The following is a 13,130-nucleotide window of genomic DNA, read 5'->3' as shown; positions in this document are numbered from 1 at the left end:
GTAAAACAAAAATTTTATCCTTGGTGTGAATTGAACCCCAATCTTCTTGTCAATAGACCACGTATCTAACTATCAAAAATTATTAAAATAAAATATTTTCGAGGTCATCCGTATAATTATGACTGAAGTAAAATAGCCACGTCTAAGAATTAGCTTTATCTCGTACTATCTCACAACTTAATCTGTCTTCTATCCTTTCCGCTATTTTGCCGGGTGGTAAGACACTCATCACTGTATACTAACCAAAATAAGAAGTAAAATAAAAAGTAAACATAGCTGAAACGTAGTATCATCGTTTTTATTAACGTTTTTTTCTATAAAAGTTTTTGCACACAATGCCTTTGCTTTAATATTATCACAAACGAAATAATATTAAGTTGTCTTTGGAAACAAAGGTTGGTTTACTTGTGAACAACTTGTCTATGAAGAATAATTAAGATGGTGATCCGCATCTGCAATCTGCATTCCGTCCAGGAACATTTGAATAAATTTGCGTCTGGTAGAGCAAAATGAGCCACTCCATATAATTCGATAATATAGTTTAGTTAAGTATTGAGTTACAATTTTATTATAACTAGCTGGTATTTAAATAAATTTCTTCAATAAAAAAAATTCGATAAATATTTTGTGCCAAAACTTTTAGAACCTACGTTATTACGAATGTAGGCCTAAGTCCTATATATTGCAAACATATGATACGATTTATTAGCAATTACCTACAAAATAAGTTATTCTTTTTATTTATTTTTTAATAATACGAAATAAAGTGATTTGGACTAACATCCTAATAGTAATCTTAAGGACTAATCCTAAGTAGAGTATAACTATATGTATCAAGATTGTTATTACCAACAAATTAACAAGTACTTCTATTATTTTTTTACAACAGTATAATTAAAGTTTCTCTTCCAAAAAAGCTTGCTAAATTTAAATTATGAAAAAATATATAATATATACATTTTTATTTTAATTTTATATCTTTTTTAGGATCTACGCCAATAATGGTTCCAAATGTAAACGTAGAAGAATTTTCAGCTTTGTTAACATTTATGTACACCGGTTATTTGGATATTAATGTAAATAACATCTACAACATTATTCTAGCCACTCATATTCTACACATGCCCAGAGCATTGGATCTATGCAGATCATTTTTATTACAAATTCAACCACCAGAAATCCGAACCAACATCGTTAAACCCATTCCTAGCAGAAAAGCTCTATTACCCAGTCAAGAAATATATGCGCCTGTATACAGCGCATTAAATAAATCGGAGGATACTCCGTTTAAAAAAGTTATATCAAAATATGAAGGGTCAGAGAAAACTTCAGTTTTAAAAAAAGATGACGCAGAAGTTGAATTTGAGATTCAATCTAGCAATTCTCGAAACAGAATTTACATGGAAAAACAAAAAAATAAAAAATGTCAAGATGTATCAAATGAAAAAATTGTTGTTGATATAGCTTGTTGTGATGGACCAGTAAAATTCCACAGGGTTATCAACAAAAATTATGGAGTAATCGTTCCTGAGGAAGCATTTAATATTTCAGAGATTAATCAGAACGAAGTTTTAAATAAAGTAATGAACAAAAATATACAAGACCATGTTGATAATGAGACGGAAAACCAGAGTAATGAAGTTTTTACTTGTATATATTGCAATCACACTTTTAAGTCTCAATACTGTTATCAAAAACATGCAAGAAGGCATTTAAATCCGATAAATGTAGGAAATAAAGTTACTCAAAAAGAAACTAAGACAGAAGTAAAATTGCTTGATATGAATGTTCAATATTATCCGTGTAAAACTTGTGGAAGTAAATTTCCCAGTTACTACTTTGTACATAAGCACAGAAAATTGTGTCATGCTGAAGAAATAGCGGAAAATAGTCACAAAAATACAGACGCAATATCTGAAGACATCGAAAGCACTGAGAGCAACTGTAGTGCTATTGACGTTGAAGCTGTAAACTTTGATAACTAGACACCCCTAGTACCTAGTTGAAAGAACGCAAACATGGGCAAAAATATAACTATAATTTTAGTATAATAATGACTAAACCTTCTTTATAGAGTAGATCTCGTATACATAAAATTTAAAAATACTGTAACATTTAGTTTTGTAAATACACGTTAAATCAGTTGTGTTGTAATATAGTAATTATACTTTTTTCTGTTTATTAAATGTCATAACAATTACAGAATTATTTATCATCATTGTCATTGACTCAATATATTATCCCTCATTGGTTACCTCTAAGCGTACAAGAAATCTCATTCTTTGTGGTGTTTTGTTCTAGTGGTTCTGTGCCAGATATTATCTAGACTTCAACTTTTTCAACCAAGTCGGTACTCGACTGCCTACATGGCTAAGTTAATATGATTAATTTTTAGTGTATGTATTTTCTCAGGCGAGTACATTTTTAAGATTTTTCTCTCCATATAATCAGATTTTTAAGTGTACTTGCTTTTTCGATAGGGATCTATGGTGTGAGTAATACCGAGCCGCAATTCCCGGTCTTTTTCCATAGATCCGATATACCAGCGTGTTCTAGTCTAAGTAGCAGATCCATTTGTCTTTTACATTACTAAGTTAACCTTTTCGTTTTCTGGCCAGGGTCTGAACCAACGACCTCTAGATTACTCACAGTGAAGTAAGGCGATTCGTCAGCCTAGCTCGCTTGGCTATCTGATCGACAAGATTTTTCCTAGTGGGTATTAACAAATGTTTACAATATTTTTGTGGTTTTCTCTTCATGTTTATTTGTCTATAGGAGAATACTCTGAATGCAACTGTTAAATATTTTGATTTTTGTCAATTCTGAAATACTGCATGGGTTCCATATTTTTTGCAAGATGTTCTACGATTGCTCTTCTTTTTTCCACCCTTTCTGTATATCTGATCAGCATCCGCCTCTTTTTCATGTTCATTCATGCGAATATGTCTACTTCTTCTATTCCCCTTCCATTTATTCCCATTTTGGTTTTCTGATTGCCGTTTTTTAGAAGTTTCGTTTTGTCTGTATTTATTGTAAGGACTATTACATCAGAATATTGTGTAAACTTGTCGATCTTTTTTGTATATGGCTGCTATATCCAGGAGATATATAAGATGTTGTCTGTCGTCTTCGAACTCCAAGTCCTTCTACAGGTTGCGTAAATTATATCTAATGCCCCTTTATTATTGGTTACTTTTTCAATGATCCATTGACAAGTCCGGAGAAAGGCGTATCCTTGCGTAATGCCGCTCTTATTCGTTGATAACTTTGTTAATTTTACAAATAATATCGATAGTGGATCGTTTTGTACGAAAGCCTTCTTGGTTTTGGTTTCTTGGTGTCTAGTTTCGGCTTAAATCTGTTCAACATTATCTGTAACAATATTTTGGAAGTGACACTCAGAAGTGTTATTGCTTGACAATTCTCGCATTTTCTTATTGGTATTTTTACTAAACATACGTTACATTCGTGTAACAACTCATCTTCAGATCATATCTTCTGAAATAATTTCTGTATCAGTTCTACTGAACCACTTGTGGCTGCCCTTATTAAATCTATTGTTATGTTATGAATTCCAGCGGTTTATATATTTATTAGTTTTTTAGTGTATCTTAGATTTCTTCTTTTGCAATTCCATATAGACTTACGTTAAAGCCTTGTGTTTCGTTTTCTTTGTCCATATCTGTTAATGCGTGTTTGGCGTAAATTTCTTCAAATTATTCTTTCCATCTTTCTATTATTCCCTGTCTTGCTTCCATTATCTTGTTTACCTTTGACTTCTTTACTATGTTTTAGTATTTTCCCTAACAAATTCCATATGATGGGGTATTGTGTTTTTAGGTCGTTTTCCAGATATTTTCAGCATTTCGTTTACATATGTTTTCTTTGTACTCATTTTCTAGTACTTTTTTTCTGGTGATGATTCCTTTTGTAAAATTGTTATTTTGATTATCTCCACATCTTTCTATATAGCTATAGTAAGTGTATATCGGGTTGTACATTGTCAGTTTTCTCCTTTTTCACCCCAATTGTTCGTATGTATTGTTAATGATTGTTTATTTTCAGCCACTTGGTTCTTGTTTTTTCTTGAATAAGAATTTTGGCACTGTAACTTTTCATTCTGTTTTACTTTCATTTTTATCTCTACGAGCACCTAGAGTAGATGCTCTTCTTGTTAAAGGACTACCTTATCTGAATCAGTTCTGAGTAGAAACTGATCTACAACATATCCTAAATATTTTAAAGAGTGATGACACAACTTACACTTCAACAGATCAACTGTCAAGTTTGCCTCTTCTGTTCAACTGTCAATCTATCAAAAACTTTCTTAAGATTTCTAGATAAGTCTCAAAAGTAGGCGTAACGATCACAATATCATCCACATATCAAAAAACATATTCATCAAAAGCAATCCTAGCACTAAATCCATCAAACGACACATAGTTTAGGGTGCAGACAAAAGACCAAAGCGAGTCCTTTATCATGAACACCATAAGCCGTCTTAGCTTTGGAACTTTCTTCCAATGTAATTTGAAAAAAAACATTTTTCAAATCAATAGGCGAAATATAATGAGCATCACGAAGTTTACAAAGAATGTCACTCAAAGGTAATGGAAAAGTATCTTTGTTAATAGTGACTGAATTTAATTTTCTACCATCAAAACAAATACGGTATGTATAATCGGATTTCTTAACAAGACAAATAGGTGAAACATATGATGACTTACTTTCTTCAATAATTTCTAACTTCAACATATGATCGAATTTGTAACATTTTTTTTATAATTAAAATATTAAATAATTTTTAATACCTTTACCCCTGCTGCTGAGACGTCCATGGCTGTATTTGCAAATATATACGCGGGTGGTCTTGTTTACTATTAGAAAATTTTATTGCAGCCTACCGACTTTCCAAACCACGGAATTCTCGCGTACAGAAGGTCCTACTTATCAAAAGACGTCGCCGAAATAGTATACTTTACGGTAGGGCTTGGATTAATCTTTCCGGTTTCAGGCGGTTTCTGTTTGATAAATTTAGTAAACATCGTCGTAAAGTACTTTATAGTATTTTTCTGTAAGAACCTAATCCAAAAGATTCTATATCTCCTCACGTTTTTTCTCGTTATTTCCTATGCCCGTTAGAACCTTGTTACCTTCCTAGAAATGGATACAGGCTGGCCTGTCATTTTTAAGTTGGAGTTATCTCACCTTTTTTAGGGGAAGCTTGTGAAATTTTGAGAGGAAGAACTTCACTTCTGGCAGGGTGGTCTTTGAGTGAAGACGCTTGCTTTTCTTACCGTTCTCTCTGAATTTTTTCTTTAAGTGTGTATACACTTAAATATTTGAGTTTCTTAATCTTAAGATTAAATATGGTTATAAAGTACCATTATTTTAATTAAATTCAGTGTCTGATACTAGTAAAAGTATAATAAAGTCAGTGTTGTGCAGCAGTCATCGAGATTTATTGTAAGTTATCATACTCATATTACCTTTAAATATCTGGGCGAATAATATGGTATGTAATCATATTACCCAATTTTAGACGAATCTGCATCAACCATTCCATAACCTGTAGTTAAGGTTAACTACCCATTTAGCAATTTAGTTAAAAGAACATTTAATATTTTAATACGATCTTTCAATCAGCTATTAAGAACTCCTCTCTAATAATTATTACGAACACTTAATTCTCAGTAAGAACAGTTAATCATTAAACGACAGTACGAGACAAATAATTAACTAACACCAAGTGCGGATTGGTTTAATTTTTTAATTTTTATAACATACAATTCTTGTAACCTTTTTATTAGTCTTTGTTATTATCTTATTCTTGTATTCTTTTGAATTTTAACTTTAATGAACTTTGTTTTATTTGCTATTCATTTTTTTTTTTTATTTATTGTACCCGGTATTTCTTATTCATAATACTATTTATTTCTATAATATGTATACAACCATTCATTAATTGATGGTTCTTTTTTTACTTGTTTACATACAGCCGGCTATATAATTGTGTTGTTGAATATATTGTTTTGTTTTATCAATGAATTTTATTTCTCGACTCATAATAAGTTTCCTGATAAAGTAATACATCTAAATATTTGCTTATTACCTTAAATTATTATTATACCTTCGACCAGAAGAAAGATTAGGCTGATTAAGTTTCGTAGGTAAGTAGGTGAACGGAGTCCACCTAATATATTTATTATTTGTTTATGTAGTGTGTTGACCAAATTTATTTAATAATTAACGTTGATATCTTTCCTTGGATTTGGTCTTAGAACCTAAATATATTTCTTTATCGGGTTTACTTTCTCAGGTTTCTTAATTTTTCTCTTGAACCCCAAAAATTATGTGGCGCCCTTTTTCTATCTTATATTATCTATGGTAATTTTACCCATCCATCTTTTTGTTTATTTCTGTATCTTTTCTAATATATCTTATCCTGTCCTATCTTTACTTATTTCGTCCGTTGAATCCATTCCCGGTTCAAAAGCTAGTTTCGAACCCACGACTCGCTCTCCACCAACCATCTGGCTGACGTCCGCAGCATCCAAAAAAGGTTTCCGAGGTTACAAGTTCGTTTAATTGATGGATATAGCATACGATAAAGGATATTGTGTGTCCTTCAAAAGAGAGGGAATCACCAGTAGCAATGTATTGGTCCAAAAGCGAAATTCTCCCTAATCGATCATCAGAACCAGTTTCTTTAATCAGATCTACAATTTGATCAAGTTGTTCCTTGATCTTGAATAGTATTCACAACACATAAAGATAGTGGTATTTCACAATCTAAACTAACCTTAAATTGGTTTAAAAAGTCCATTCCTAAAATTACATAATGCTTGGTAGAAGAAATCAGGAAAAATTTTACAACTTTACTTTTATTTGCAAAAGTCACTGGAATGTCTACAGTCTACAGAACGTCTACTGTCCATCCACAGTAGAAACGGAGAGATATTTTACAGGACTAACAATCAAATTAGAATCCTGAACTAATTTAATAAATTTTCCATGAATGACTGAAATATTGGAACCCGAATCAACTAATCCTTTAAAATGACCAACGAATATTGACAAAGGCAAATATACTCTATGATCTAACAAGGTACCAAAATCTTATAGAATCTACGCTTGATTTATATGAAAAGATGCCAGACTTCACGATTAACAACCAATTTTTCCATTCACAAGAAGACCTACTAATACTATCGACTAAATTTCCTGTCCACAACAGAACAATGACTAGATGAACCTAACTTATCTGGAAAATTCTTTTGATGAGATGGGCCTGGATTTCCTTTGGATTTTTTTATTATTCCTTCGTTGTTTTCCTCTTGTTTTGGTGAATTAACTTCGATTCCTGTTGCTACCTGAGAACAACTGTCGGAAATAACAATTGTCCCCATCCCACCAGGTCGGGCGCCAAAATACTGTGACGACCTATATGTTAAAGCATTGAGTCATAATAAATATTGTAGCTATAAGCACACAAAACAAAAATCGACCGAAATCAGACTATATAGAGACTAGATACTTCTCTGGGGGGTGGGTAAGAATGCATAAGAAGGACTCAAACTAGTCGGGCCTAGGATGAGTTATTCTTAGTAGATTTTAAAAATAATAAGTTATGGGCTCCATGTAAGATATTATAACGAAACAGCCCATCTCCGATACGTCATAATTCTTCGAAGGATAAATCTAGAAAACGCAAGAATTGGCATTTCAATAGCGCCCGTCTTTCGATGAGACAAATTAGAGGTGGGACTAACCCAGAAGATTCGAGAATAATACTTTTGGTATATATATGTAACGATGTTAGGAGTAGTTTTTAGTTGATAAGAAAGTATCGAACTGCAAACTTATAAATAAATATATTTATATAAATTCGAACCGCTCGTTTTATTTAATCTCGCTACAGATGGTGAGCTCGTTTTATTTAATCTCGGTGTAAGATTTAAAAATAAATTCAGCAGTGACTTTTGAAAAAGACTTTTGAACTTTGAAAAGTATTGTTCATCGAGAACATCCGCGTAGTTCGGTAGTGATCTTTGTACGAAAGAACATTTAAAAAGTACGTGTGTGCCTGACCAAAGATGCTGCTAGTATAACTTTCAGTAAAACAGTTGCGTGAGCAACTAGAAGAACGCGAATAAGACGGCAGCGGGTCCAAGAAGATCCTCCAAGAACGACTAAAGAATGTTCTTAACATGAATGGGGATGACCCAGAGACATTCCATTTTTAATCAACAGAAGAAGCAGTTTTAATGAAAATCGAAGAGAGTTCCAGAAAAAATGATAAGAAATTTGAAAACGTCTCTCAAATGATAGAAGAATCTTCTAAAAAAATGATGATAAATTCGAGAATGTTTCCAAAAGATTCGATGAAACATTCGAAAATGTATCTAGGAGATTCGACGAGACTCCACATATAATTAAAGAAATATGTATTCAAAACAATGAGAAATTTGAAGAAGTCTCAAGAACATTCGATACGATACAGAAAAATGTAAACGACAAGATAGAAGACGTAGAAGAGAAGATCAAATAATTAGAGACCATGATAACTAACACGAAAGTGCTACCACCAGTTAATACAGTAGCCTTAGATCCGGTAGTGAACGAAGAATCATAGAGAGACGAAACGACACATCATATGAGATTCAAATTGCCACCATTTGGTGGAAAGTCCTCTTGGTCCATATACATTAGACAATTTGAAGCTATTGCGACAGCCAATCATTGGACAGAACAAGAAAAGGCTGTTTCCTTGACTGCTGCTTTACGAGGTGATGTTGCAGATATCCTAAGATCGATTCCTAAGGTTCAAGAAAAATGTTACCAGACCTTGTTCAATCGACTAGAACAAACGTTACGGAGATGCCCATCTACAACAAGTCTACAAGGCGCAACTAAGAAGTAGAATTCAACGAGCAAGTGAAAATTTGCAAGAGTTTGAAGCAGATGTTGCTCGTATAGTGCGGTTGGCTTATCCGGGGGTACTAGACAACATTTTGGAAGAAATTGCTGTAGATACCTTCGTCAATGGGTTAAAAGAAAGTGAATTACAGAAAGCTTTATGACTAGCAAGACCGAAAGTTCTAGATGAAGCGCTCGCTATTGCCTTGGAACATGAAACAGCTAGTCAAACTTCACGGAGCCATCGAGTAAGAACCATTGAAGAAGGTGACGAACCAAACGATGAACGTCTGGAAGAAATGGTACGAAAAGTAGTTCCTAACACGATGCCGAAGAGACGCGAGCCCAGATGTTGGAATTGTGGTGACATAGGTCACCACAATTCGCCGTAATTGCAAGAAAATGATACAACAGTCGGAAAACTAGAACGGGTCGACACTAAGGGGCAACTGCCGACCTCGAGAAACATAGCCCACATAGTAACTGTGAACATTACGTCCTCAGGTGGAATTCATAGCTTGTACATCGAGGGTCGTATCAATAATAACTAGATCGTTTTTGGTAGATACAGGTGCAACGAGAACTATTGCACGGCCAGAAGTAGTACGAGGCCATCTTAAATTATCGCCTGCAACAGTAAAGCTTAGAACAGCAACTGGTGAGATAATTAATACATATGGCGAGGCTAATATGTACGTATCCATTGGCCAGACCACAGTGAAACATAGAGTACTAATTGCAGATATCTCCGACGAGTTCATATTGGGGATGGATTTACTAAGGAAAGTTGGGGCTGTATTGAATGTCAAAGATGGAGTTCTCGAGATCAGTGGTGAAGAGTTGCCGTTTCATGAAGACAAAGAAGATGTTATCAGCTTAATAACTACTTGTGACGTAACAATACCCGGTAAAAGTAAGAAACTTTTGATGACCAGACCTGACGGTTACTGCCGAGAGGGAAGTTTAAGGATGGTAGAAGATGTGAATAATGCCGAGTTCCTAACGGCAAAAGCTTTGGTGAGAATTCGAGATGTCCTTCCTGTAAGAGTTATGAATTTAAAGGAACTGCTATTAAGTTAAGTAAAAGAATTTTGATCGGACAGTGTGTTCCCGTGGCTTCGATTTGTTCCATGAATACTAATGAGAAACTGTCGAAATCTATGTAATGCCCCGGCCACATTTGAAAAATTAATGGAGGCAGTTTTAAGAGGTCTAACATGGAAAACATGCCTGGTCTATTTGGATGATGTAATTGTAGTTGGAAGATCCTTCGATGAACATGCCAATAAGCTAACAGAAGTCTTTCAACGATTGCGGGCAGCGAATTTGAAAATAAGTCCAAAGAAATGTCACTTGTTTCGACGAGAAGTGAAGTATTGTAGCAAGTAATGGTATAACAGCTGATCCTGAAAAACTTGCAGCAATTAAGGATTGGCCAGTACCAAGAGATAAACACGAAATTAGAAGTTTTCTTGGCCTATGTAAGAATGAATATTACCGACGTTTTGTCAAAGTATTTGCCAACATCTCCAAGACCTTAACAAAGTTAACAGAAGAAGGCAAAGAATATACATGGAGCGAAGAGTGTCAAAGAGCTTTCGAACACTTACAAATGGCTCTGACAGCGCACCGATTTTTAAGCTTTTAAGACAGGCAGGAAAATTCGTGTTGGACACCGATGAAATCAACAGTGCAATAGGAGCTGTTCTCTCCCAAATCTAAGATGGGCAGGAGAAAGTCATCGCTTACTTTACCAAAGTCTTGTCGAAACCAGAAAGAAACTATTGCGTTACTAGGAGAGAATTGCTAGGCGTAGTAAAGGCTTGCGAGCATTTCCATAAATACTTGTATGGCAGAAAGTTTCTTCTTCGCACGGATCACGCTGCTCTAAAATGGCTCCTACAATTCCGTAATCCAGAGGGCCAGATGGTTAGAACGATTACAAGAATATGATTACAAGATCGAACACAGGGCTGGCAGAGTTCATTCAAATGCTGATGCCCTTTTGAGACGGCCATAAATGATGGTCTTGAATTAGAAGAACGACTTTGCCCCGTGAGACGAACCACCGTCATTAATGATCAATGGCAGCCTCAACAGCTACAAGACGCTCAAGCAGATGATCCATGTATAAAAAGAGTATTGGATTGGATACGTCGAAGTGAAAGACCTACTTGGCAAGACATTACTGGAGCCAATGGAATTGCCTAGTGCTGAAAGATGATCTTCTGTATAGAACCTTTGAGAACGATGATGGTACAAAAACAGCTTCAGTTGATTGTACCTAAAAGTAAAGTGTCAGAAGTATTACGTCAGTTGCATGATGGTGCATCAGGTGGACACTTTGGTATTACGAAGACTTTGCAAAAGGTTCGAGAACGGTTCTATTAGGTGAACTGTAAAGATGATGTAAGAAGATGGTGCCGGAAATGTGAATTGTGTGCAACCAGTAATGATCCAGTTGGTAAAAAGAGGGCACCCATGAAACAGTACAATGTTGGTAGTCCTATGGAAAGAGTAGCAATCGACATTGCAGGTCCACTTCCAGAGACGAATGATGGAAATAAATATATCCTGGTAGCTTTTAGTTATTTTACGAAATGGACTGAGGCCTACGCGATACCAAATCAAGAAGCTGCTACCGTTGCAGAGGTACTTGTTAAAGAATTCTTCGGCCGATTTGATGTTCATTTGGAGATCCACTCCGACCAAGGGCGAAACTTCGAGTCAACCCTTTTCCAAAACGTTTGTAAATTGATTGGTGTCAATAAGACCAGAACGACACCCCTGCATCCTCAATCAGATGGAATAGTCGAGAGAATGAACCGAACGATGGGTAAACACCTGTCCAAAGTTGTATCAGAACATCAAAGAAATTGGGACCAGCACATTCATTTACTCCTAATGGCCTACCGCTCGGCCGTGAATGAAACTACAGGCCAGACTCCAACCTGCCTGATGTTAGGTCGTGAAGTTCGTTTGCCCTACGACCTAGAGTTTGGCTGCAGAGCTTCCGAAGAATATGTTGCAAGCGAAGATTATGTCGACCGCCTGAAGTTAAGAATGAACAATCCAGTTAACCAGTGACAGAATGAAAGATCAATATGATTCTCGATGGAAGAATGAACTCTATGAATTAGGTGATCTTGTTTGGCTTTATAATCCACAACGTCGTCGAGGCTTGTCTCTTAAACTGCAAAGACAATGGGAAGGTCCGTATGAAATTAAAAAGAGAATAAATGACGTAATATACCGAATTAAGAAGTTGCCGAAAGGTAAACCAAAAGTAGTTCACATAAATCGTTTTGTACCATATGCTGGCTCCAATGAAACAGAAGAAGCACGAACTACTCTTCAACATGAGATCAAAGATGACCTGCGAAGAAGCTTTAATGAATTTATGTCAAATTACGTAGACAGAAAGATCTTGGGATGACTAAAGGAATCTCAACTGTATTCTATAGGAAGTTCGGTTGTTTGGACGAGTTAAAAAACCAGCAGCCTAAAGTTGGACAAGTACTGAGTTTAGAAGATGGTCCTCGATCTTTGCTTTATATGGTGACCAGGAAGTCGTATACTGACAGGGCAAGCTACGAGGATATATGGCGTGCTCTAACTAATTTGAAGAAAATCGTGTGCAATTATGACATCAAGAATTTGGCCTTACCCAAGATAGGCCATGCACTAGAAAATCTGGATTATAAGATTGTCAGAAGCATGCTTGAAGTAATCTTCCGAGAAACCAGCGTACGAATTACTGTGTGTTGTATTAACCCGAAGAGATCGTGTCCTTCAAAGTCTGTAGACTGTTATTTCTTCTTGAGGGGTTCATGCAGAGCTGGAAAACTCTGTAGATTCCGCCATCCTGGGCCTACATCTGAAGTTGCTGATCGGAACGATCAGATCTAAGAGGGGAGCAGTGAGGAAATAGCCCATCTCCGATACGTCATAATTCTTAGAAGGATAAATCTAGAGAACTCAATAATTGGCATTTCAATAGCGCCCGTCTTCGATGCGCTTTCGATGAAACGAATTAGAGGTGGGACTACCCCAGAAGATTCGAGAATAATACTTTTTGGTATATATATGTAACGATGTTATGAGTGAGTTTAGTTGTTAAGATACTACCGAACTGTAAACTTATAAATAAATATATTCATATAAATTCGAACCGCTCGTTTTATTTAATTTCGCTACACTATGTTGTGTTC

At 35.2% G+C, this 13,130-nt stretch overlaps 2 protein-coding genes across 4 annotated transcripts in view; one reads left to right on the top strand and one right to left on the bottom strand.

Annotated features, from left to right (window-relative positions):
- The window catches only part of LOC140445537 (uncharacterized), a 64,756-nt gene extending 62,564 nt beyond the window's left edge, over nt 1-2,192 (top strand). For all 3 annotated transcript variants that reach the window (XM_072537633.1, XM_072537631.1, XM_072537632.1), the window contains exon 3: nt 988-2,192. In XM_072537633.1, coding sequence (XP_072393734.1) covers nt 988-1,985 — 998 coding nt within the window. In that variant the 3' untranslated portion in view covers nt 1,986-2,192. The remainder of the gene's footprint in view (nt 1-987) is intronic.
- The window catches only part of Smr (nuclear receptor corepressor smrter), a 690,586-nt gene that overhangs the window by 210,155 nt on the left and 467,301 nt on the right, over nt 1-13,130 (bottom strand). The gene's annotated exons all lie outside the window — the stretch shown is intronic.

The sequence above is a fragment of the Diabrotica undecimpunctata genome, chromosome 7, assembly GCF_040954645.1.
Source record: "Diabrotica undecimpunctata isolate CICGRU chromosome 7, icDiaUnde3, whole genome shotgun sequence".
Taxonomy (NCBI): domain Eukaryota; kingdom Metazoa; phylum Arthropoda; class Insecta; order Coleoptera; family Chrysomelidae; genus Diabrotica; species Diabrotica undecimpunctata.
Note: the sequence above shows the minus strand (reverse complement) of the source record. Positions and strands in the feature narration are given on the sequence as shown.